A 27,570-nucleotide genomic window follows, 5' to 3' on the forward strand; every position below is an offset into this window, starting at 1 on the left:
GATTAACAGTTACTCCACGAAATCGAGTCATACATGAGCTCATAGCCGACAAGGCATGTATGGTAGCACCGAGTTGGCTACAAGCCATGTACAACGAGATTGAGTGGAATAAATGTTTTATTCTGTCCACATTCACTGGCTTTTAAGAAACGGAGCAGTTTTATTTTTATTTTTTGCAAATATGATAAATAAAAAACTTTATACAGAATGTCTGACAAAATAATTTGCTCTTAGAATGTAAACAAACCAGTGAAATGACAGTATCAATTTGTGAAAAATGCTACAATAATAATTCTTGAAAAATTAAAAAAAAGATACACTCTTTCAATCAAATACAGTTATTCCATATTTTGTTGATTTTTTTTTTTGTGTATTTTTGGGGGGTTTGTTTTCGAGTAGAGTTTATTTCATCCTCGGTTGGTTCAGCAGCACACTCCCCCATTTTGTTTTTCTCGACTCACGGTATATGAGCTGATAGCCTAGTAGTAAAGTAGCCAATTAGAGCACGCGATTGCTCATATCCAGTGAATGTGATTAGAATAATTATGTCGAGAACTGCAGCATACTTGTGACTTACTGTGTGATGTGAAATAACCTAGTTAGCATGTTTTATCATGAATCTACCATGTGTTTTTTTTTTTTCTGCCATCCAATATCAAAATGATAAAATCAGTTTAAAGTTAAATGCCTAGCTACAAATCAGATGAGGAAGATGGATGGGAATGAGGTTACAGGCTGCTTGTGACCCAAGATATGTATTTAATAGTTAATGTTCACATAAAGTATCAGTGAATGAAATCAGCTCGCTGAAGTTCCTGTTAGTCAAGTGAGCAAGTTTGCGTGGTAAATTATTTATGTAATAATTCAATTGTAATAAACCTATACAAATGAATAATACTAATAAATTATCATGTAAAACCTGTAGCTATGCAGGCAGAGTTTCGGTTGTCATCGATGTATTCCGTTCGCAATGGGAACATATCACCTATAGGAGACTACAGACGAGGTAAAAGCGACATTATCATGATGATCAGTCACATCTCTGCTACACCTTACTAGATTTCACAGTGAATCCAGAAATGAATATAATTCTGACATTTTCATAATATAATATGTTTGGATCACTTTGGCATGAGAGTAAAGTGGCAGAAAAGGGTCAAACATATGATTAAAAAAAACAATACCAGAATTTTAAACAGTACATTAAATTGTCATTTTATGATGAAACATATACAGTATGTTGCCACAAATATTGGTACATCAGGACTATAGCCATAACTATATAAGTTAGCAGTTTCTCCTGCCTTTTAGATTTGCCCATTGGTACCTCGCATGGATCGGGCATGGCATTCTCTGGGTTGGTGTATACCAGTGGTGTAGACCCTGCCACACTTCCTCTGGTGTCACCTCAGACCATCTCCCTGTCAGCCCTGCGACCTGAGCTGCTGGAAGAGGTAAAGGATGTGCTGATCCCTCCCGAGCAGCTCAATATCCAGCAGGACGACATCATTGGCAAAGGTACATATCTACAGTGGTGCTTGAAAGTTTGTGAACCCTTTAGAATTTCCTGTATTTCTGCAGAAATATGACCTAAAACATCATCAGATTTTCACGCAAGTCCTAAAAGTAGATAAAGAGAACCCAGTTAAACAAATGAGACAAAAATATTTCACTTAGTCATTTATTTATTGAGGAAAATGATCCAATATTACATAACTGTGAGTGGCAAAAGTATGTGAACCTTTGCTTTCAGTATCTGGTGTGACCCTCTTGTGCAGCAATAACTGCAACTAAACGTTTGCGGTAACTGTTGATCAGTCCTGCACACCGGCTTGGAGGAATTTTAGCCCATTCCTCCATACAGAACAGCTTCAACTCTGGGATGTTGGTGGGTTTCCTCACATGAACTGCTCGCTTCAGGTCCTTCCACAATATTTCGATTGGATTAAGGTCAGGACTTTGACTTGGCCATTCCGAAACATTAACTTTATTCTTCCTTAACCATTCTTTGGTAGAACGACTTGTGTGCTTAGGGTTGTTGTCTTGCTGCATGACCCACCTTCTCTTGAGATTCAGTTCATGGACAGATGTCCTGACATTTTCCTTTAGAATTTGCTGGCATAATTCAGAATTCATTGTTCCATCAATGATGGCAAGCCGTCCTGGCCCAGATGCAGCAAAACAGGCCCAAACCATGACACGACCACCACCATATTTCACAGATGGGATAAGGTTCTTATGCTGGAATGCAGTGTTTTCCTTTCTCCAAACATAACGCTTCTCATTTAAACCAAAAAGTTCTATTTTGGTCTCATCTGTCCACAAAACATTTTTCCAATAGCCTTCTTGCTTGTCCATATGATCTTTAGCAAACTGCAGATGAACAGCAATGTTCTTTTTGGAAAGCAGTGGCTTTCTCCTTGCAACCCTGCCATGCACACCATTGTTGTTCAGTGTTCTCCTGATGGTGGACTCATGAACATTAACATTAGCCAATGTGAGAGAGGCCTTCAGTTGCTCAGAAGTTACTCTGGGGTCCTTTGTGACCTCGCCGACTATTACATGCCTTGCTCTTGGAGTAATCTTTGTTGGTCGACCACTCCTGGGGAGGGTAACAATGGTCTTGAATTTCCTCCATTTGTACACAATCTGTCTGACTGTGGATTGGTGGAGTCCAAACTCTTTAGGGATGGTTTTGTAACCTTTTACAGCCTGATGAGCATCAACAACGCTTTTTCTGCGGTCCTCAGAAATCTCCTTTGTTTGTGCCATGATACACTTCCACAAACATGTGTTGTGAAGATCAGACTTTGATAGATCCCTGTTCTTTAAATAAAACAGGGTGCCCACTCACACTTGATTGTCATCCCACTGATTGAAAACACCTGACTCTAATTTCACCTTCAAATTAACTGCTAATCCTAGAGGTTCGCATACTTTTGCCACTCACAGATATGTAATATTGGATCATTTTCCTCAATAAATAAATGACCAAGTATAATGTTTTTGTCTCATTTGTTTAACTGGGTTCTCTTTATCTACTTTTAGGACTTGTGTGGAAATCTAATGATGTTTTAGGTCATATTTATGCAGAAATATAGAAAATTCTAAGGGTTCACAAACTTTCAAGCACCACTGTACATACCTGTATGTATCATTTTATGACTCATTTCTCCAATGTACAGTGGGGCAAAAAAGTATTTAGTCAGTCACCGATTGTGCAAGTTCTCCCACTTAAAAAGATGAGAGAGGCCTGTAATTTTCAGCATAGGTATACCTCAACTATGAGAGACAAAATGAGAAAAAAAAAATCCAGAAAATCACATTGTCTGATTTTTAAAGAATTTATTTGCAAATTATGGTGGAAAACAAGTATTTGGTCAATAACAAAAGTGCATCTCAATAATTTGTTATATACCCTTTGTTGGCAATGACAGAGGTCAAACGTTTTCTGTAAGTCTTCACAAGGTTTTCACACACTGTTGCTGGTATTTTGGCCCATTCCTCCATGCAGATCTCCTCTAGAGCAGTGATGTTTTGGGGCTGTCACTGGGCAACACGGACTTTCAACTCCCTCCAAAGATTTTCTATGGGGTTGAGATCTGGAGACTGGCTAGGCCACTCCAGTACCTTGAAATGCTTCTTACGAAGCCACTCCTTCGTTGCCTGGGCGGTGTGTTTGGGATCATTGTCATGCTGAAAGACCCAGCCACATTTCATCTTCAATGCCCTTGCTGATGGAAGGAGGCTTTCACTCAAAATCTCACGATACACGGCCCCATTCATTCTTTCCTTTACACGGATCAGTCATCCTGGTCCCTTTGCAGAAAAACAGCCCCAAAGCATGATGTTTCCACCCCCATGCTTCACAGTAGGTATGGTGTTCTTTGGATGCAACTCAGCATTCTTTCTCCTCCAAACATGACAAGTTGAGTTTTTACCAAAAAGTTCTATTTTGGTTTCATCTGACCATATGACATTCTCCCAATCCTCTTCTGGATCATCCAAATGCTCTCTAGCAAACTTCAGACGGGCCTGGACATGTACTGGCTTAAGCAGGGGGACACGTCTGGCACTGCAGGATTTGAGTCCCTGGCGGTGTAGTGTGTTACTGATGGTAGCCTTCGTTACTTTGGTCCCAGCTCTCTGCAGGCCATTCACTAGGTCCCCCCTTGTGGTTCTGGGATTTTTGCTCACCGTTCTTGTGATCATTTTGACCCCATGGGGTGAGATCTTGCGTGGAGCCCCAGATCGAGGGAGATTATCAGTGGTCTTGTATGTCTTCCATTTTCTAATAATTGCTCCCACAGTTGATTTCTTCACACCAAGCTGCTTACCTATTGCAGATTCAGTCTTCCCAGCCTGGTGCAGGTCTACAATTTTGTTTCTGGTGTCCTTTGACAGCTCTTTGGTCTTGGCCATAGTGGAGTTTGGAGTGTGACTGTTTGAGGTTGTGGACAGGTGTCTTTTATACTGATAACGAGTTCAAACAGGTGCCATTAATACAGGTAACGAGTGGAGGCCAGAGGAGCCTCTTAAAGAAGAAGTTACAGGTCTGTGAGAGCTAGAAATCTTGCTTGTTTGTAGGTGACCAAATACTTATTTTACCGAGGAATTTACCAATTAATTCATTAAAAATCCTGCAATGTGATTTCCTGGATTCTTTCCCCCCATTCTGTCTCACATAGTTGAAGTGTACCTATGATGAAAATTACAGGCCTCTCTCATCTTTTTAAGTGGGAGAACTTGCACAATTGGTGGCTGACTAAATACTTTTTTTGCCCCACTGTATCTAGTTATATTGAGTCATCATTCTTTTTTCTGTTATACAAACCCTATCTTCATTTGATATCCTCTCCCATCTCCTTATTTCTCTGATCCCTGCAGGTCATTTTGGAATAGTTTATCATGGCTACCTTAAAGATGGTGACAACCATGAAATTCACTGTGCAGTCAAGTCATTAAACAGTGAGTGAATTCATAACTTATGGCACCAAATGATCCTTAACTATACTTTTTGTATTAGTTTTACAGTGGGTTCCAGAATTGTACACTTCTATAATACAAATATAATGTACTGCTATAAATAAAAAAAAAAACTTATTCCTTGAACTAGGTAACAGTGATGCACAATTTAAAATAATAAGTCTATTATTGATTTCTAAGTTGTAAATATCAACCGTTTAAAATATTAAGCTCACGACCATTTAAAAAGTTTAGTTTTAGATGATGGTGTGATCAGTGATAATATATGGGGTATAAAGAATTTTGTTCTGTACTGACAGGGATTACAGATATGGAGGAGGTGGAGCTCTTCTTGAAAGAGGGCATCCTGATGAAAGCCTTTCACCACCCTCATGTGCTCTCACTGCTCGGAATCCTGTTACCTGCTGATGGCCTTCCTCTTGTGGTCCTGCCATACATGAAACATGGAGACCTCCGGCACTTTATCCGCTCAAAAGAAAGGGTATGGATGGCTTGGTGGGGTTTTTTTGTTTTTAATTCTTCAGCCCAGCTGTATTTCTGCAACCCATGGATTGTCTCATCTCATCTCATTATCTCTCGCCGCTTTATCCTGTCCTACAGGGTCGCAGGCAAGCTGGAGCCTATCCCAGCTGACTATGGGCGAGAGGCGGGGTACACCCTGGACAAGTCGTCAGGTCATCACAGGGCCGACACATAGACACAGACAACCATTCACACTCACACCTACGGTCAATTTAGAGTCACCAGTTAACCTAACCTGCATGTCTTTGGACTGTGGGGGAAACCGGAGCAAACCCACGCAGACATGGGGAGAACATGCAAACTCCACACAGAAAGGCCCTCGCCGGCCATGGGGCTCGAACCCGGATCTTCTTGCTGTGAGGCGACAGCGCTAACCACTACACCACCGTGCCACCCCTCCCATTGATTGTCTCATCTCATTATCTCTAGCTGCTTTATCCTGTTCTACAGGGTCGGAGGCAAGCTGGAGCCTATCCCAGCTGACTACGGGTGAAAGGCAGGGTACACCCTGGAAAAGTCGCCAGGTCATCACAGGGCTGACACATAGACACAGACAACCATTCACACTCACATTCACACCTACGGTCAATTTAGAGTCACCAGTTAACCTAACCTGCATGTCTTTGGACTGTGGGGGGAACCGGAGCACCCGGAGGAAACCCACGCAGACACGGGGAGAACATGCAAACTCCACACAGAAAGGCCCTCGCCGGCCACGGGGCTCGAACCCGGACCTTCTTGCTGTGAGGCTACAGCGCTAACCACTACACCACCGTGCCACCCCTCCCATTGATTGTAAAAATGTAAATTAACAGCAAGCACAAGTAGACTTCAGTTGAAGCAAGCGTTACAACCTATGAAAGTTTATTTAGTCCCTGATACATAACCTCCATCCCTTAGTTGAACTTGTACATTCCTGCTTTCAGAGGATCCCTAAATATAAAATGTATAAAGTAACATTTGGCCTCAACTGCACCTGCAAAAGAGAAAAATATTTATGTTCAGGAAAGTCTGTACATAGTCGAAAATATCACAGTTTTATCATGGTTTATAACTGCATTGCTATACAACCAAAGAGGTGACCTGGGGTAAATGGATACTCACGGTCATGTAGTAAACAGAGCATTAGGGTTAAAGTGGCAGATTATTTTATTTTGTGTCAGTGGTTGATACCGTAAATATATCCACATAATTTTAATATGCTTTGCTTTTAGAATCCCACAGTGAAGGAGCTGATTGGTTTTGGGCTTCAGGTTGCTCAGGGAATGGAATATTTAGCACAGAAGAAGTTTGTGCACAGAGACCTGGCAGCACGTAATTGCATGTGAGTGGCTATTTTTTCTCTCAATGTGGCAATAAGGATTGTTTTGTTAAGGAGTAACTAGTATACATGAGTTTCTGTTCAGGCTGCTATTGTTGAAACCTTTAAAAAATGAATATTGGTGACTTAAAGGGCTGATGACACGTTTCTGACATCTTTGGTGATGTTTTATAACATAAAAAGTAATTCCCGATGATCCATATATTAATTCACGAAGGCGCCTATTTTACAAGTTATGATAAAAAACGCGGCTATTTGGGCAAATTTGACGGGGCTGCAGCACCCAGGAGACGAAAGAGGAGGAGGGGCTATATGACGTCATCGAAAGACTCTTCCTCCTCACTTACCAGTTTGTTGTTGATGCGAGAGGTGTTCAGTTTATCATTATTAGTATTATTATTATACATTATTATAATATATATATATATATATATATATATATATATATATATATATATATATAGTTATTAGTTATTATGCCTTCGCATTGTGTTGCCGGCTTTTGCTCCAAAACCCACAAGGATGGGGTAAGTTTATTCAAGTTTCCCAGAGATCCCGAGCTGCATGCGAAGTGGGTGAAGCAAGTCAGGCGCACTCGTGACAAGTGGGAGCCCTCACCAACATCCGTCCTGTGCTCTGAACACTTCGATTTGGATTGTTTTGACACCCTTCCCAGCTTAAAGGAATCTCTTGGGTGTTCAGTTCAGCACAAACGTGTGCCGCTACCATCAGCAGTGCCTGCAGTATTCCGGAGGGGGTCTACTAGTAGCTATGCCGGATCCAGCAGTCGCCTAGGACAAGGCGACTCCTCCAAAGACAGTCCAACTGTCAGAACATGTGTTGAGAAACAACATAAGATAAAGGTACGTAGAGCTATAGAGTGCTCCGACATGATGCTAAAAATAGTAACCATGCGGTCTGCGCGGCCATCTTGGAAGTGACTCGCTCCAGAGCGCTCATAGAGTACACATCATAGAGTACACATTCATGATAATCATAAATGTAATCATAAAGTCGGCGTGATATCAGTCATGTATTTGCTTGTGAAAGCTTGTTTCTCAAAGCAAACACTGAGGGAAAGCTAACTTAGCCAGACAAGTAGGCTACAGATTGTCATTTGCTTACGCTGATGTAGGTTATCAAATATTTTGCTTCATTCAAGGATAAAACTAAGAAGCCATAAACTAGAAGACGTGCCTGCCAATATTATCCTAAATGTATCACGGATCAGGCATAGTCGTAAGCTTATTATGTTAGCCGTTTGCATGCTCCATTAGGAACTATGTATTCAGTGTAGCATACGGCTTACATGATATAAGCAGTGTTTACACATACAAGACAACAATACACAATATTAAAATATTGATTCCGTAACATTTTGAACAAATACGGGTTGACCTACCAATCCTTGTTATCCAACCTTGTGGTGTTCAATGCTGGGCTGTTTGCCTGTCCGCTGTCCATCTCGGGGTCGGAGTCGCTCTCAGATTGCACAGTAACAGGTTCAAACCTGTACAGTTGGATGCACCCGTGTTCGTCATCACTTGATTCTTCCGATCTATCCCACTCACAACACAATTCTAGACTCCCAGAAGAGGAAGAGCTAGAGAGTTCACCGGCGTTTTCATGCGCCATTTCCATTGAGTAGACAGCCAGTGAACCGCAGCGTGTTCTTCCGCTGACGTCACAACATGGCCGCGAGCCACGGACCCAGTTTTCTTGCGCTGTGCAATTAAAAGTTGGATATTCGCGTAACAACAGCTTCTTTTCACGTAATTATAACAGAAATCTAACATGTTTGCCATGTTGTATAGTTTATTTAAGAAATTGCATAGAGTCATGTTCGTGTCATCAGATCTTTAAGTTTAAATTATCTTGATATTTATATGGGGACATTTGCATTAATTTGCAAATTTGTTTTTGCAAATATTAAAATCCATGCACATTTTCAGTGTATAGTGTTAATAGTATCTAGAACATTATCTTTAAACACAAGCACTTGCCCTTAAGCCAGAAAAAATCAGGGACAGAAAATGTGGACTTAAGAAGAAAATAGAGCGGCGGCTACAATTACGGACAGTCCATAATTATCGACACCTTTTCAGATTTACCAATAAAAAACAATTTTACAAAAGGTGAGTTTCAGTTACAACAGTTATTATTGGTTAATCAATCAACCGGAGGACCCGCCTCGCCCTTTGATCTTGTCGTCTGATGACAGCTCGTTACCTGAGATGGAATTTTTTTTTTCGCACGATCAGCAATTTGAGGAAAACCTGGATGTTATCATTGCAGGTAAGCATGGTGGAAAGATCATAGACATGTTTTTATTTATCAAATTCACGGATATTTCATGATCTCCTTGTTGAAATCTACTTTGTTTCTTACTCTTTCATTTGACTGTTGCCATTTTGTATCTAAATGCGTGTTTGAGAATCACATGAGGAGTCGATAATAGTGATCACTTTCACCGGTGTCCACCATTATTAAGTGACATTTTAAGTGAGGAATCAAGTGACATTTACAACTGTTATGGATCGATCTTTGTGGAACATTGTTGAAGTAGATGAAATACTTTAAAAAAATGAAAGTGCTGTGATTTATGATAATTTTTTCTGATTTATAACAGAATTGAATGTTTACAGAGTATTTGGAATCCGATTGCAATAAATAGAATTAGAGCAGAATTAAATTCCTAGTATATAAAAAAATTCCATGCATAAAATATTCAGATTTTTCTGTTCCATTCAGAATTTTTTTTTTTGCAGTTTGTTGTAAATATCTACTACATATTACAATATCAGTAGACATTTTATATTTTTTTATTTATATGATTTTATATTTATCATTTGAGGAATGACATGTGACCTTTGACCTGGATTTTCATGTGGTTACATTGTCGCTTGCCTGTTGATATTTATTGGTAAACTACAAAACTAGAAATTAATACAAACAACAATGAATGATTAACAAAATGTGATCCACGAAAATCCTTAGAAAGTGGGTAGAAAGTGGAACAAAAAGATTTTCTGACAGGTTAAACATTATCACTTCATTTGTTTACAAACATTAGAATTACTCCCTCATTTATGTTCAGCACCGATATCCATATATTTATATAAAAGATATTTTGTACTCAATATAAGTCTATGTAAAACAAAATTTAAATAAAAACTATGTTTTGTTAATACCACTTAACGATTTAAAAAAAAATAAATAATCATCTGGATGTTGATAATTGTGGAACGGTGTCACGTGATCTGATACACTAAGTAATCGGGAATCAACTCATTGTTTTCCAGTGGAAGTTTGAGTAATTATTCATGCATAATTTACATACTGAAAGTCTTTTCTACTTTTGCAATGGCCAAAAGATCGTTAAGGTGTTGATAATTGTAGCCGCCACTCTAGAAAAGAAAGAAAGAAAGCACAACTTTATTCATCACACACTTGTGAAAGTTCCTTTCTGCATTTAACCCATCTGAAGCAGTGAACACACACATGCACACACGTGAGCAATGAGCACACACACATACCCAGAGCAGTGGGCAGCCATGCTAACAGTGCCCGGGGAGCAGTTGGGAGTCAGGTGCCTCGCTCAAAGGCACCTCAGCCCAAGGCCGTCCCATATTAACCTAACCTGCATGTCTTTGGACTGTGGGGGAAACCCACGCAGACACGGGGAGAACATGCAAACTCCACACAGAAAGGCCCTTGCCGTTGCGCACAGTGTGACAAGCAGTGCATCCATGTTCTGAGTTCATGTCAGGAGGTTAAACTCATGTCATGTGCTTGTGTCTGATCATGTGCATTTGTTTTGATTCTAGTCTTGTCTCCACCCCTGTCCTGTCATTGGTGTATTTCCTGATTGTTATTACTTGTTCTCTGTTCAGTCCTTGATTGCTTGTTTATTTATACCCTTTTGTCTTTGTCTAGTTGCCTCGTTAAGTACAGTATGTGCCTTTCCCCCACATGTTTTGTTACTTGGTACTGACCCTCTCCCAGTATGTACTTTTGATAATGGATTATGCTTGTGCTGCCTCATTCCTGACCCCTGTTATGGATTTTAGTCATGGATTGCCTGTAATAACTCATACACTGAATATATTGTCTGTGACCTGCCTCTCACTATTGCATGTTACAGCAGTAAATTGGCAATATATTGCTGCATGAATTGTCTTAAAGCTAGACGGCCTTTCGATTTCATAAAATCAGTGAAATTTAGTTCCCTCTGAAATTTGGTCATTGTGATATATGTTTATTTCTAGAATATCTAAAAAAAAAAAAAAAAACAGGCCATTCTGTGGCTGGGAAGTTATTTAATTTGAGGAGATTCCCGAACAAATAATGTGCATGAAATCGCTTGCTTTGCGCAATCAAGCAGACAGAGGAAGTCCGGTGTGCGCATGTGCAGGTTTACCTTCTTCTTCTTCTTCTTTTGGGTTTTACAGCAGCTGGCATCCACAGTGTTGCAGTACTGACATCTATATTATTATATTATTATAATATTGACCAGGGCCGTTGACAGCTTTGGCTGGGCCCGGGACAAAATAATCTGAGTGGGCCCCCCCCAAATAATCTGAGTGCCCCCCCCCCCCCCCCACACACACACACATACACGCGCACGCACATCGCCACACAGCAACCACCCACACCCGACCCCTCTTTTCACAGTCTCCATTCACTCCAACCCTTAAATAACAGGTATTCCAAGCCCATTATAACAGTCAACCATTTTATTTCAACATTTCAACATATTTTACAGTTTGAACATTTCCTTAGTCTGCAACTATTCAGGTGCGAAATGCAATGCGCCGGACTTTTGCTGTGGCAAAGTCGTCAATAAGGTCATTGAAGTCCAGCTTCTTTGCAAGTTCGCGCTCTATAGAGAGCATAGCCAGCCCATTGAGCCTCTCCTGTGACATGTTTGAGCGCAGGTAGTTGATAAACCAAAATGATTGTTTACGGGATGGAACTGGGCCTCAATGAGAACGGAGTTATGGCTTTCCCAAAATCTGAACATAGAAGCATCACCACTAGTCACACACGGACTGGCCATTGGGAGTAGCTGCAGTTTTCCCAGTGGGCCGGTGGTTCAGTGTGGGCCGGCGGAGAAAAAAAAAAAACAGTTGCGCGCTGGCCTTTAATATGATAAGCAATGTTAACAGTTTCTTAAAGAAACTGTTAACATTGCTTATCATATTAAAGGCCAGCGCGCAACTGTAATAAGCAATGTTAACAGTTTCTTAAAGAAACTGTTAACATTGCTTATCATATTAAAAGCCAGCGCGCAACTGTTTTTTTTTTTTTCTCCGCCGGCCCACACTGAACCACCGGCCCACCGGGAAAACTCCCGCTACTCCCGATGGCCAGTACGTGTGTGCCACTAGTGATGTGTACAGTGAGTTTTTCAGTGTATTTTTTTTGTCTTGTTTTTCATAAACGTCCTTTCCGTACTCGATTTAGAATGTTACAAAAAAAATTGACACCCTCCCAACCACGTAACATTAGCCTATCTGACCTGGGGGCTGACACGTTTATTACGGATAAACCAAAAGGATTACAACGTTCCCTGGATATAGAACTGGACCGAGAAGATTTCAAAATCTTAACGTGTAAGCAACAACAATAAAACAGAGGTTGTTTTATTCATTTAGGGCTTATTAGGCTACTTTCATTAATTGCGCTTTTCATACAGGCCTATCATTTTTCACTTGAGCAAGGGAACTGTTTGAAGAGTATCCAGTCTAAGCGAAAGTTTAATGTTTTGCAACAGACTAACCTCAAAACACCCCATTTATAGCCCATTCGTTACATTAAACTCTATCTAGCTGGCAATTTCACATGCCATCATATCTACACGGGATGATTTCCAACAAAATAAGGTTTAATTAACAAGACGCAGCGTTCCACGGGCTTTCAGCTAACCGGAGTCCAGCTCAGCGCAGCTCAGCAAGCGTGCCTAAAACATTTGGATATGATTGCGGGCCAATGTGCTATTCTTTGCTTCATTGAGATATATGCAACACAGTGTTATTAAACCGATATGTTTATGAAATAATTCAATGCCCTGTGCATTTCAGTATTCACTCAGTGTACCCTGCTGTCCCCTACTTTATAATTATGAATGGCGTGTCGCGCGTGCTGGGGTTACATTACGGGGCTGGAAAAAAGTTATCTGTGTCTTACCTGGCTCAGCTGCCCCACTGCCTTCACCACCTGCTGCATCATCTAAATCTTTTCTAAAATATCTATGCAGTGAGCCCCTGAGGCTCTTGGCTTCTTCATCTCTTTTTCTCTTTTCTTTTCTTTGCTCCTGACTTGTGCATGTTGGCAAACGGGCTCGCACGCTTATTGTCGAAGCGTTATGACGGAATAGTGCCGTGTTATTTGGCGCCTTAATCAAAGACCAAACCATTTCTGCATTAGGGGTGGTAGGTGGGTTCTTGAATCTATTTTCGAAGACAATAAAGGCAAAAGAACCAGAAATCATTCATTGAATGCAAATATAGCACATTTTTCTCCCCAAAATCAACACATTTTGAAATGAAACAGAATGATTAATGGCATCTTCATGAGGGACCAGTTCTGGGCCCCCCCTCATGCCTGGGCCCGGGACAAAATACCCGGTTGTCCCCCCCTGTCGACGGCCCTGATATTGACCATGCACTGACAGTTACATCATTCTGTCGCCAAACGAACAGCTGATCACACCGAGGTGCTCGCTGACCGCTGAAATTTATTAATTTGGTCCTGTGTTTCCTTTCCTTCGCAACATAACGTCTTTTCTTCTCGCTTTCCATTACTGTAGTTGGTCTTTCACGTTTCATTCATGTCCTCCATTTTCCTCTCCTGTTTCAAATTTGTATCCCACAATGCCTTACACGAACATGGAAAGCCCACCAGTTGATGCATGACGTAGTATCTTGAATTGCGTCATGGTGAAGCAGGAAAAAATAGTGGAGAATTTAGGGACACGTGGCCTTAAATTCATTAATTGTTCTATTTAAAAAAATAACTAATAAAATTGGAAGTCTGTGATTTGAATTCAGTCACTTTTGGTCCACTAAACAAAAATAATTGGGTGTTGGGGAAAATTATTTTTCTGACCTCCATGTGAAAAACCTGAAACGCAGTCTACCTTTAATTAATGTGGTAATTGCAATCACTGCAAATTTGGTTTAATTTAACAATATGACTTCCACCCTCATAATCTTAATTCCTCTAAAATAAGACTTGGTGGAGCACATATTATTTTTTTGATATTTGATTTCGAGTTTGATTGGTCAAATTAATAAACTAATGACTTTTTTGTGAATTTCTGCTTTCCTGTAAAGAAAATATGGAGATAGTTTGAAAGATCAGCTGACTGAAAAAAGTACTGTCTCTGATTAAGGTGCTGTCTCCTCAGATGTCCTCCATGCTTTAAAACAACAAACAAAAAAACCTTTCCTGAACTTTAAAGTGATGATAGTACAAATTAATAAAGTGTCAAATTAATGTACAGAGGTGCTTGAAAGTTTGTGAACCCTTTAGAATTTTCTATATTTCTGTATAAATACAACCTAAAACATCATCAGATTTTCACACAAGTCCTAAAAGTAGATAAAGAGAACCTAGTTAAACAAATGAGACAAAAATATTATACTTGGTCATTTATTTATTGAGGAAAATAATCCAATAGTACATATCTGTGAGTGGCAAAAGTATGTGAATCCCCTAGGATTAGTAGTTAATTTGAAGGTGATATTACAGTCAGGTGTTTTCAAGCAATGGGATGACAATCAGGTGTGAGTGAGCGCCCTGTTTTATTTTAAGAACAGGGATCTCTCAAAGTTTGATCTTCACAACACATGTTTGTGGAAGTGTATCATGGCACGAACAAAGGAGATTTCTGAGGACCTCAGAAAAAGCGTTGTTGATGCTCATCAGGCTGGAAAAGGTTACAAAACCAGCTCTAAAGAGTTTGGACTCCACCAATCCACAGTCAGACAGATTGTGTACAAATGGAGGAAATTCAAGACCATTGTTACCCTCCCCAGGAGTGGTCGACCAACAAAGATTACTCCAAGAGCAAGGCATGTAATAGTCGGCGAGGTCACAAAGGACCCCAGGGTAACTTCTAAGCAACTGAAGGCCTCTCTCACATTGGCTAATGTTAATGTTCATGAGTCCACCATCAGGAGAACACTGAACAACAGTGGTGTGCATGGCAGGGTTGCAAGGAGAAAGCCACTGCTTTCCAAAAAGAACATTGCTGTTCATCTGCAGTTTGCTAAAGATCATGTGGACAAGCCAGAAGGCTATTGGAAAAATGTTTTGTGGACAGATGAGACCAAAATAGAACTTTTTGGTTTAAATGAGAAGTGTTATGTTTGGAGAAAGGAAAACACTGCATTCCAGCATAAGAACCTTATCTCATCTGTGAAATATGGTGGTGGTAGTATCGTGATTTGTGCCTGTTTTGCTGCATCTGGGCCAGGATGGCTTGCCATCACTGATGGAACAATGAATTCTGAATTATGCCAGCAAATTCTAAAGGAAAATGTCAGGACATCTGTCCATGAACTGAATCTCAAGAGAAGGTGGGACATGCAGCAAGACAACGACCCTAAGCACACAAGTCGTTCTACCAAAGAATGGTTAAAGAAGAATAAAGTTAATGTTTTGGGATGGCCAAGTCAAAGTCCTGACCTTAATCCAATCGAAATATTGTGGAAGGACCTGAAGCAAGCAGTTCATGTAAGGAAACCCACCAACATCCCAGAGTTGAAGCTGTTCTGTACAGAGGAATGGGCTCAAATTCCTCCAAGCCGGTGTGCAGGACTGATCAACAGTTACTGGAAATGTTTAGTTGCAGTTATTGCTGCACAAGGGGGTCACACCAGATACTGAAAGCAAAGGTTCACATACTTTTTCCACTCACAGATATGTAATATTGGATCATTTTCCTCAATAAATAAATGACCAAGTATAATATTTTTGCCTCATTTGTTTAACTGGGTTCTCTTTATCTACTTTTAGGACTTGTGTGAAAATCTGATGATGTTTTTGGTCATATTTATGCAGAAATATAGAAAATTCTAAAGGGTTCACAAACTTTCAAGCACCACTGTATTTAATATTAGCCTAAAATGACATTTCCAAGGTTTTTGAGTGTATTTATAAAGGCCAAAAAATTATTTAAGCATGTCATATTGTGGTTACATCACATGGTCAGACAGCTGAGGTTTTAATATCCATGGGCACAATTTGTGTGTTAAGTTCTCACCATGGTCTATTCTGGCAATGACACTTTATTTTCATATTTGCACTGATTTGTCTTTTGTATTACTTCTTTTAAAAAATAGCCATATTTGGATTAGAGTAGTTTTATCAGGGGAGTGCCTGTAACAAGTTTTTAACATGTCTCAACAGTGATACAGCTCTCATATCTGGACAGGAATAACATTACAACAGTATGAGTAAGCTAGTGGGTATTTTTCACGGAACTGAACGTTTGTATCATGTGTTGATATGTTCAAGCTCCACAATTAAATATTTTACAGTATTAATTTCTCAGCATTTCACATTTTAATTATTTAAGGAACTAACAAGGATACAATTAGTTATTATTTATTGAAAGCAAAAAGCTGATGATATTGTGCATATGAGAATAGAGGGTAATACTTTGTACCTGTAGCTGCCAGTATACTAGTTCCATTCATCCTCTAAGCCTTTAAATACTTTCCCAGGTAGTGTTTGTGTAGTCGAGGTTTTACCACCCAGATGAAGTATATTATTGAGTGCCTCTTCTACAGCATGCCCCCCCGTTTCACAATTTGGGAATACACACACACACACACACACACACACACACACACACACACACACACACACAGAGTCATTTGAAAATATAAGTATGTCCCTTGGAAATTGTCAACTTTTCTCAACATATTTAAACAAGCAAACATTTCAGCCTTTTGATAAAGTATCTACAGATAAAGGTGACATACTTGAATGAAACAACAAGGAAAATGATCTCTTTCAATCATTTATTCAACAAAAATATCAATAGATGTAATATTCTTCTCTGGAGAAAGTAAGTACACCCTTGGCTTCAGAAGCCAGTATTGTCCCCTTTAACAGAAAAAAAATTATTGTCAGCGTTTTGCAAAATTGTTCACCAGTCTCTAACATTGGCTTGCTGAAATTTTTGGCCACTCTTCCATGCAAAATTTCTGTTTGGACTCGCCTTCTAATTCAATGGTTTTTCTTTATTTTTATCAAGACACTTCCTGTCTTAAAGCAATGATGGATCTTTTCTTGACAGTGTTGATTACTACAGTTGTGGAATAGGGCTATTTGCTGTATTTTTATTATTTACTATTTACTGTTTGATCTCAGACGCATTAAGAAGGCAAGAAATTGCACTAATTAACTTTTGACGAGGCACCTGTTAATTGAAAAGCATTCCACGTGACTACCTCATGAAGCTGGTTAAGATAATGCCAGTAGTGTGCAAAGTGTCATCAAGGTAAATGCTGGCTACTTTGAAGAATCTAAAATATGAAACTTATTTTGTTTTTTCACACTTTTTTTGCTTACCACAAATTTCCATATATATTCCATATGTTATTTCCTAGTTTTGACGTCTTCAATATTGTTCTCATCTCATCTCATCTCATTATCTGTAGCCGCTTTATCCTGTTCTACAGGGTCGCAGGCAAGCTGGAGCCTATCCCACCTGACTACGGGCAAAAGGCGGGGTACACCCTGGACAAGTCGCCAGGTCATCACAAGGCTGACACATAGACACAGACAACCATTCACACTCACATTCACACCTACGGTCAATTTAGAGTCACCAGTTAACCTAACCTGCATGTCTTTGGACTGTGGGGGAAACTGGAGCACCCGGAGGAAACCCACGCGGACAACATGCAAACTCTGCACAGAAAGGCCCTCGCCGGCCACAGAGCTCGAACCCGGACCTTCTTGCTGTGAGGCGACAATGCTAACCACTACACCACCATACCGCCCAGTATTGTTCTACAATGTAGAAAATAGTTAGAATACAGAAAAACCTGTGAATGGGTAGGGGTGTACAAACATCTGATGGGTATTGTATATAATTTATATATAAATATATGATACTAAACAAACACACAGTGTTATAGAGCTGCATATTTTAAGTCTCATAACACTGTTGTTCCAGGCTGGATGAGACATTTACAGTCAAGGTGGCTGACTTTGGCATGGCACGGGATATCTTCGATAAAGAGTATTACAGCATTCAAGACCACAAAAGAGCCAAACTACCTATCAAATGGATGGCCATTGAAAGTTTACAAACTCAAAAATTTACCACCAAATCTGATGTAGTAAGTAATTGTAATGGTTTTGAAAATAATTGTGAGCAGTGCACTGGTGATTTGTTTTTGTACATATGTTCACTGTATTGTGATCATCATATTATTTGTGAAAAACATTATCTTATTTCATAAATCTGACACCTTGTCTCTGGTGTGTTCTCTAGTGGTCATTTGGTGTGTTAATGTGGGAGATGCTGACCAGAGGAGCAAGTCCGTATCCTGATGTTGACCCATATGATATGACACCATATCTGTTACAGGGACGGCGACTGCCGCAGCCCCAATACTGCCTCGACTCGCTGTAAGAAAAAGTGGAAATCTGCGATTATTATTAATCATAATTTAACTGTTGAATGCTGTTTCTATAGACCATCTTATTATCTTATTAGGTTTGCATTTATCCTCATTTATAGAAAACTTCTTTCTTCAGTTGTTACTTATTAGTGTTACACTATTAGATAAAATGTTTATTTAACTGTTTTTAGTTCAGTTCAGGGCAGAATTAGAGGTCAGTTTGTGCTTCTTTAACTATTTAAATCATGAGAAAGGAAGCACTCACTGCCATGTATCTCTGCATAACATATTTTCATTATGTTTACATAAAGTGTGTTTTACTGGCTCTGTGCAATGTGTTATTTCTTGGATCCCTGCAGGTGGTGTATCCTGTTGCAGTGCTGGAACCCGGAGCCTGATTTCAGGCCAACTTTCTCCATGCTGGTGAATAATTTGCAGGAAATCCACTCTATGCTGGAAGGAGAATACTATGTTAACCTGCAGGTGACTTACGTGAACTTGGAGCAGGGACGTCCCTACCCCTCTATTGCTTTGGCCTCTCCTTCAGTACCTGAGAGCCAAAGTACTGAAACACTGCATCAGTTAGAGAATAGTGGAGAAACCTAACCTTCAGCCAGCATCACTGAGGGATTCACTTAAAGACACTTGTGGAATGTTTGCCATTTGGACAGAGTTTGGGGTACTAAAGAATTCGGCAGTGTGTCGGTTTACAGCATGGAGTTACTATTGTGTCGAATCCAGATTAATCCATCATGTTGGATGAAATGCCATAGTCTTTTGAGTGGGCGTGGCTAGGTTCAGAGGACTTGTCACTCCAAATTCTAACTGACCATTAGACATTTTTGGTGTCTTGCTTATAGACAATCACACATGTACGTAATGTGCCAAAAGTTTGATTCAAAGAAGTAAAGGAAGGATTCAAGAAGTTGAGAAGAAAAAAATACTAACCAAAAAAAAGCAAATTAGAGAAACAAGGGAGATAATGATTTTCTTTTTGTTTTGTAAGTTTGATTGTATTCTTACTACTTGAATGTTCAAGATTTTGAAAGATTTTGATATTGTTGCTTTTGATCATATTTTATTTGCTGTTGTGTAATTTTTGACTGCAACTTCCAACAACTTCCACTTTTGTAACAAGATTAACTCCGCCTTGCAGATTACAGTAGCATCACATTGACTATGAAAATGAACTATGGTACCACATTTGTCCTCAGGTTTGCTCTAGTCAATCTGGACTAGATGTTTACTGTATTCAGAAGACAAAGTAACCTTGTCCCTTGCTGCTTGTCCTGTTTTGTTGCATTACAAGATGGAATTAAAATGGATTTTTGGAGGGTTAGCACCATTTGATTTACATAACATGCCGACCACTTTAAAGGTGCAAACTGTTGTTTTATTGTGACACAAACAATAATTAAGATGAAAAAAAAAAACAGAAATCTGGAGTGTGCATAGGTATTCACACCCTTTCGTATGAAACCCCGAAATAAGAGCTGGTCCAAACAATTAACTTCATACGTCATATAATTAGTTGATTAAAATCCACCTGTGTGCAGTCAAAGTGTCACATGATCTGTCACCATGATCTCTGTATAACTCAACCTGTTCTGGAAGGACCCTGACTCTGCAACACTACTAAGCAAGAAAGATGAAAACCAAGGAGCAAACTCCCCAAACACACGGAAGAAGATTCTCTGGTCAAATGAGACTAAAATTGATCTTTTTGGCCATCATGGGAAATGCCATATGTGGTGCAACCCAACACCCTGAGAACACCATTCCTACAGTGAAGCATGGTGGTGGCAGCATCATGCTGTGGGGATATTTTTCATCTGCAAGGACAGGAAAGCTGGTCAGGACTGAAGGAAAGATGGATGGCACTAAATACAGGGCAATTCTGGAGGAAAACCTGTTTGAGTTAGCCAGAGGTTTGAGACTGGGATGAAGGTTCACATTCCAGCAGGACAATGCTAAAGCTACAATGGAGCGGTTTAAAGGGAAACATTTAAATGTCTTGGAATGACCTAGTCAAAGCCCAGACCTCAATCCAGTTGAGAATCTGTGTCATAACTTGAAGATTGCTGTACACCAACGCAACCCATCTAACTTGAAGGAGTTGGAGCAGTTTTGCCTTGAGGAATGGGCAAAATCCCAGTGGCTAGAAGTGCTAAGCTAATAGAGACATACCCCAAGAGACTTGTAGCTATAATTGCAGCAAAAGGTGGCTCTACAAAGGATTGACTTTTGGGGGTAAATACCGATGCACACTCCAGATTAATGTTTTTTCGTCTTAATTATTGTTTGTGTCACAATAAAACAACAATTTTCACCTTTAAAAATGTAGGAATGTTGTGTAAATCAAATGGTGCTAACCCTCCAAAAAATTTCTTTTACTTCCAGCTTATAATGCAACAAAACAGGACAAACACAAAGGGGGATGAATACTTTTGCAAGACACTGTATATTGTTGCTTGTAGCATTGTATCATTACTGTTTTTCTGACAATTTGGACAGATGCCTTACATACTCTCTCTTCATTCTTTTCATGATCACACATTCAACAAAGTGTTGAGATTTTATGTTTATTGAATGTAGAAGTATAGAACAATTACAGCATCCTAAAATAGCCAGTGATTACATAATCCTGACGTTTACTCATAATACAATGAGAATACTGTTCTGTCCTATTTAGATGATGGCACCATCTGTGTGTCTTTTACCTTTCATTTTTACTTGCTCCAGTTCTAATTATCTGATGATGATAATGTGGTGGACATATCAATTACACTGTATATGGTTCCAAAGAATTAGGTGAAAACATGAGCAAATTAAAATGGGCATGTCAAATTATGTATGGCTATTTGAGATTATTCCTAATCTTGGATTCCTTGAAAAAACTACAGTTGAGGCCAAAAGTATGCATACACCGAAGGTAAAACTATGCAATCTCAGTTTTTTCACAACTCCACACGTCATGTTACCATACATTTCTTTTGGAAGATCAATTAAGGCATCTACTTTGTTCAAATCAGAGGCAATTTTAAAATAATTGATAAGTCATATTTTATTTCAGCTTTAATTCGCTAAATGACAATTCCTGTGGGTCAAAAGTTCACATACACCAAGTTGACTGTCTCTCTTTTTAAAGATTTTTTTGGGCTTTTTTCACCTTTATTGGATAGGACAGTGTAGAGACAAGAAATGAGCTGGAGAGAGATCAGGAAATGACCTCAGGTCAGAATCGAACCCAGGATTTATGGTATGGCACCTTATCCAACTGAGCCATAATGCCCCAAGTTGGCTGTCTCTTAAAACAGTCTGGAAAATTCCAGACATTGATGTAATGACATTTTTAGAAGCTTTGATTTGGTAATATCACACGACTAGGAGTTAATTAGGTGCACATATGTGGCTGAAAAGGGCTTATCTTTAGAGACAGTGCATTTTTGCCCTTGATACCTTGGAAAAATACCAACAATCCAGCCAAGACTAAACTTTTCCCCCTTAGCAACAAGTTCCAAACAACTGAAGGTACTATCAGCATCTGTACAAACAACTGAATGGAAATATAAAAATATTGGGACCATACAGATTGAATAATTGCATCATTCAAGAAGGAAGGAGGCACAGATGAACTCCCATGGATGAACTAATTTTGGTCTGAAAGGTTCAACTGAACCCCACAATAACAACAACAAATGATCTGGTGAAGGAGCTGGAGGCATCAGCTACCAAACATGGACGTCCACCGTCAAGAGAGTCTTATCTCGTCAAGGCTTGACAGACTGGCATTCAAGGAAGAAACCCCTATTCCAAGACATTAAAAAGTCAGACTGAAGTTTGCAGGTGATCACCATGACAAAGACATTGCCTTTTGAAGGACAAAAAATAAACTGTTTGGACATACAGATCAGCAGTACGTATGGATGAAAAAGGCTGAGGCTTTTAATCTTAAGAACACCATCACATCACAACTGTGAATCATGCTGTGGGCTGTTTTGCTGGAAAAGGTCCTGGTGCACTTCAGAAAATAGAGGGCATCACGATGAAGGAGAATGATCTCGAAATACTGATGCAAAACCTCGATATCAGCCAGAAAGTTAAAACAACTGGGTCTTTCAGCAGCAAAATGATCCTAAGCATATCTCCAAAGGTGTAACTAAATGGCTTAAAGACAACAAAGTATTGGAGTGGCCATCACAAAACCCTGACCAGAATCTGACAGAGAGTACGGTATATGGACTGAAAAAACGTGTCTGAGTAAGGAGGCCAGACAAACCTGAGTTACAATAGTTGTCTTAAAACAGGAAATGTATGGTGACATGAAACATATACTGTTGTTTAAAAAATTGTGTTTGAATTTTGGTAGCTTAGGTGAATGTAAACTTTTGTCCTCAGCTATAGGTATCAAAACCAAAAGGAAATTTATACAGTCCCCTCTGAATGATTTGGAACGGCAAGGTCAATTCTTTTGTTTTTGCTATACAGATGAATATGAGGTGGTAAATTAGAATTTCCTGATACTGTATTTATATCTCAGGGCGGCATGGTGGTGTAGTGGTTAGCACTGTCGCCTCACAGCAAGAAGGTCCTGGGTTCGATCGCAGCGGCTGGCGAGGGCCTTTCTGTGTGGCGTTTGCATGCTCTGTGTGGGTTTCCTCTGGGTGCTCCGGTTTCCCCCACAGTCCAAAGGCATGCAGGTTAGGCTAATTGGTGGCTCTAAATTGAGCGTAGGTGTGAATGTGAGTGTGAATGGTTGTCTGTGTCTATGTGTCAGCCCTGTGATGACCTGGTGACTTGTCCAGGGTGTAGCCCGCCTTTCGCCCGTAGTCAGCTGGGATAGGCTCCAGCTTGCCTGTGACCCTGTAGGACAGGATAAGCGGCTACAGATAATGGATTGATGTATTTATATCTCGATGTGTTAAACAACGTAGAACACGGCACCTTTGGTAGCAGACCACCCAATGATTGTTTTTAGGTGAGCAAAAGTACTGGAACAGATAGTCTTAACACTTATTATATCTACATTCACTGGATATGAGCAATTGCAGACTCTGATTGGTTACTCTACTCCTAGGCTATCAGCTCATATATTGTGAATAGAGAAAAACAAAAATGTCAGAGTGTGTTGCTGAACCAACCGAGGACGAAATAAAAACTCTACTCAAAAACAAAACCCCCCAAAATACACAAAAAAGCAACAAAATATGGAATTAAAGTATTTCATGGTAAGAATGTATCTTTTTTATTTTTCAAGAATTATTATTACTGCATTTTCCACAAATTATTACTGTCATTTTGCCAGTTTGTGAACATTCTCCATCTTTAATCATTAAAATTTGTTGAATTTTTTTTAGAGGGGTTCAAAAGCTCAAAGAAGTTTGAAAATTACATAACTGAAATGTCACAGGAAGAATTAAATAAATGTCTAAAGCTATTCCATACCCCGGCAAGACAGCAAGATGGCACTTTCTACAAAAAACAACACTAAAGTCAATTCGTGCAGTCATCGTTCGGTTTTTAAGAAGTCTGCCGAAGCGGAAATGATTTTGTCGGATGTTTTGTATAAAGTTTTTATTTATCAAATTTGCAAAAAATAAAAATACTGTCTTTCTCAAAATCCAGTGAATGTAATAAAACAATTATTCCACTCAAGCTCATCGTACATTGCTTATAGCCGACTTGCTATGTGCCTCATCGGCTATCAGCTCATGTACGACTCGATTTCATGGAATAACTGGAATATTTTATTGCATATCCCTTTCTTTTAATAACTGTATACATTTGGCAATCCACTGACCATCACCTAATGTTTGCATTATTCTTCTGTGATGCTTTTCCAGGCTTGTACTGCAGCTTCTTTCAGTTGTTTGTTTGTTTTGGGGGGTTTCTCCCATTAGTCTCATCTCATCTCATTATCTGTAGCTGCTTTATCCTGTTCTACAGGGTCGCAGGCAAGCTGGAGCCTATCCCAGCTGACTACGGGCGAAAGGCGGGGTACACCCTGGACAAGTCGCCAGGTCATCACAGGGCTGACACATAGACACAGACAACCATTCACACTCACATTCACACCTACGGTCAATTTAGAGTCACCAGTTAACCTAACCTGCATGTCTTTGGACTGTGGGGGAAACCGGAGCACCCGGAGGAAACCCACGCGGACATGGGGAGAACATGCAAACTCCGCACAGAAAGGCCCTCGCCGGCTACAGGGCTCAATCCCGGACCTTCTTGCTGTGAGGCGACAGCGCTAACCACTACACCACCGTGCCCCCCCCCCCCCCCCCTTAGTCTCCTCTTGTAAATATGATCATTCATGTTTTTATCTAGATGTCAACATTGGGAAATGATGCTCTGACTTGTTGTCTCATGTTCATCTTTTGAACTCAAACTGTGTTTGTATTCAGTGTGTAACCAAAGCAAAAGAATCATCCTTGCTGTTCCAGTAATCTCGGAGGGAACAGTGTAGTCATGTCCGCTCAGCCAAGGAAATTTTTTGGCCAGAGTATTATATAAACCTGTTTGTTACTATGTGATTATTTTTTTTTAAGACCAGTTCTTGGTTTCCATGCATTACAAATGTTTGTGCTTTCCCTACTGCAGTGTTGCTGATGACTCATTTCATGAAGGTCTTCATTATTACCTGATGAGTTTAGTGCAATATAGTAGAGAAAATGCAAAAATGTGTCTTTTATTGGACAGGTAGACGCAACCCAGTAGGATACACTGGGCCGAAATACTATAAAGCTTTAAATGCTGAAAGAGTATAACTGGAGACCTTTTACAAATTAAAAATACTGTCAATGGAATGAGGAGGGCTTTTGCATTATCTTATGTACATTTGAATAATATCAGGAATAATAATTAACAGAAAACATTCATTCTTTATTGACCCTAAAGCTCACAACCCGCCATAAGTGTTTTGGACATGCACAGGTCGCAGGGTTTGGTAGCTTGCACCTGTGCTGCAGGGTTGCAGTGAACCCGGGGGAAAGTTTGGGGGAGGAGTATGGACAAAGTACTTGTCAAGTACAGGTTGCACACCTGACTTCCTCGAGGCGTGGGAAAAATTACGCCATTAGCCCGTGGAAAGCGTATATCTGACGCACGTGATCAGTGTGTGTTCAGTGAGTGTGGAGTGCGTGTGACTTGCATTTTACCAGTTTCCTGCATTAGGAGTACGGGCCGCACATGTGAAGCGTGTGTGATGCATGTGATTAGCACGTTACAATCACTCATAACCTGCATGTGATGCAAGCCAGGAGTGGGTATAAAACCAGCGTGTCTGCAGCATTCTGCATCTGTCTTTCGACTGAACAACATTGGCTATTTTGTAGGAAAAATTTTAAATTTCAGTTTAAAGTTTAGAAAATGGGACCCAAGAAGAAGCGAGCAAAAGTGAAGTAATCCAGCCTGAAACAGCAGAGGGGGAGGAGGAGGAAGAATTTGATGATGATGGTAGCAGCACTAGCGAGCCCTGCACGGACAGGGAGAAGTATGCCTTCAAGCCGGTAGAAGGCACAGCACCCCGCCAGAGGGATTTTCACAGGTAAATACACATGCTTTAAACCAGGGGTTTTCAAAGTGTGGGAGAGTCAGCCCCCCCTCAGAGAGCAAATAAACAACAGCGCCCCCCCCCCCCCCCCCACACACACACACACAATTTTTGTTGTTGCTATACTTAATGTTCCATTCGTATTTAAAAAAAAAAAATGGTTGTTGTACACATTTTTATTTTTTTATTTTACACATTTTAAACATCTGTGCTTTTTTAAAAAACATCTTGTTTTACACAGTTAAACATCTGTGCTTTTTTAAAACATTTTTTACACACTTTAAACATCTGTGCTTTTTTTAAAAAAACATCTTGTTTTACACATTTTAAACATCTCATAGCATTGTTAGCTCGCACCTCTTGGCAGACAACACACTGTGGCAGTGGAGCATCTTCAGATCCAGTCCATGAAAATCCAAACTTTAAATAATCGTGGTCATACTTCCTTCTTTTTTTGCTTGGCCCAGACTCTGTCTCCTCACTCACTGTAGCTTTAGGTACTAAAAATCGATCCATTTTGTCTCTAGCAAAGGCTAGCTGAAGTTTGCTAAATGTCCGCAATAGTAACTTATTCTGGTTTATTTTTCCTCATGTTGCGCCCCCCCGAAGAACTCTGGCACCCCCTAGGGGAGGCGCGCCCCACACTTTGAAAAGCCCTGCTTTAAACATTCATTTCGGGATCTATATGCTTATGTAATTAATATATATATATTTTTTGTGGTCCGGTTTCCATCAAATCCTGCACTCTGATTGGCTGGCGAGCGAGTCCGTATCCAACAATACGGACCCCAGTTACGGACCTCTGGCGACTCGCTTGTTCACAACAACAACAAACATAGTAGCAATTTTTGTCAACATTTATTTTCGCATTTCTCAAGAGAATAGCATTAATTTTACAGCATGGATAGCGATAACGACAGTGTTCACAGCAAAAGCGAGTTTTACTACCCTGAGGAAGAAGAAATAAAATAAAACATTTCAGGAGAAAGCTAAAAACCTGTAACTTGCTAATGCCGAGCAAAAACATGGCTGAATCCTGAATGACTCAATTTTGTATAAATAGGGGACTACATAGGCGGCAAAATGCAGGGTTTTTTTCCTGCTATGGAAGTGCACTTGTATACCGAGGAGGAAGCCATTTGCATTACAGCCGTGAATGAGGATTCAAAATAGCATTAATTTTACAGCATGGATGGCAATAACGACAGTGTTCACAGCGAAAGCGAGTTTTACTACCCTGAGGAAGACAAAATAAAATAAAACATTTCAGGAGAAAGCTAAAAACCTGTAACTTGCTAACAGTACAGTACAGTTTATTTTCTCTGTTGTTGACCTAGTCAATGAGGAGCCAGAGTGAATCGCTGGTGGATCACTCTGCTGAACTCATTTTTGGACTGTGCCAATCTCTTTGCCTGGTCCACTGATGTTCCCAACAACCGTCCGATCTTTATCCATGGATCCCTGTAATATCTCCTACTCGGCTTCGCAAATAGGACCTTCTTTGTGATTGCAGTGTTGTCAGCTCTACATATATG

General features: G+C 39.9%; 1 protein-coding gene across 2 annotated transcripts in view; it reads left to right on the plus strand.

Moving 5' to 3' along the window:
- mst1ra (macrophage stimulating 1 receptor a) overlaps positions 1–20,814 on the plus strand; it is a 79,990-nt gene extending 59,176 nt beyond the window's left edge. The window contains exons 14-21 of one of the 2 annotated variants that reach the window (XM_060919282.1): positions 926–1,006; positions 1,312–1,518; positions 4,888–4,968; positions 5,286–5,467; positions 6,723–6,832; positions 18,027–18,192; positions 18,348–18,484; positions 18,837–20,814. In XM_060919282.1, the coding sequence (XP_060775265.1) occupies positions 926–1,006; positions 1,312–1,518; positions 4,888–4,968; positions 5,286–5,467; positions 6,723–6,832; positions 18,027–18,192; positions 18,348–18,484; positions 18,837–19,083 (1,211 nt within the window). In that variant the 3' untranslated portion in view covers positions 19,084–20,814. The remainder of the gene's footprint in view (positions 1–925; positions 1,007–1,311; positions 1,519–4,887; positions 4,969–5,285; positions 5,468–6,722; positions 6,833–18,026; positions 18,193–18,347; positions 18,485–18,836) is intronic. The other variant, XM_060919283.1, reaches the window with a different exon arrangement.
- The last annotated feature ends 6,756 nt before the right edge of the window (positions 20,815–27,570 follow it).

Source organism: Neoarius graeffei, chromosome 4 (assembly GCF_027579695.1).
Source record: "Neoarius graeffei isolate fNeoGra1 chromosome 4, fNeoGra1.pri, whole genome shotgun sequence".
Classification (NCBI taxonomy): Eukaryota; Metazoa; Chordata; class Actinopteri; order Siluriformes; family Ariidae; genus Neoarius; species Neoarius graeffei.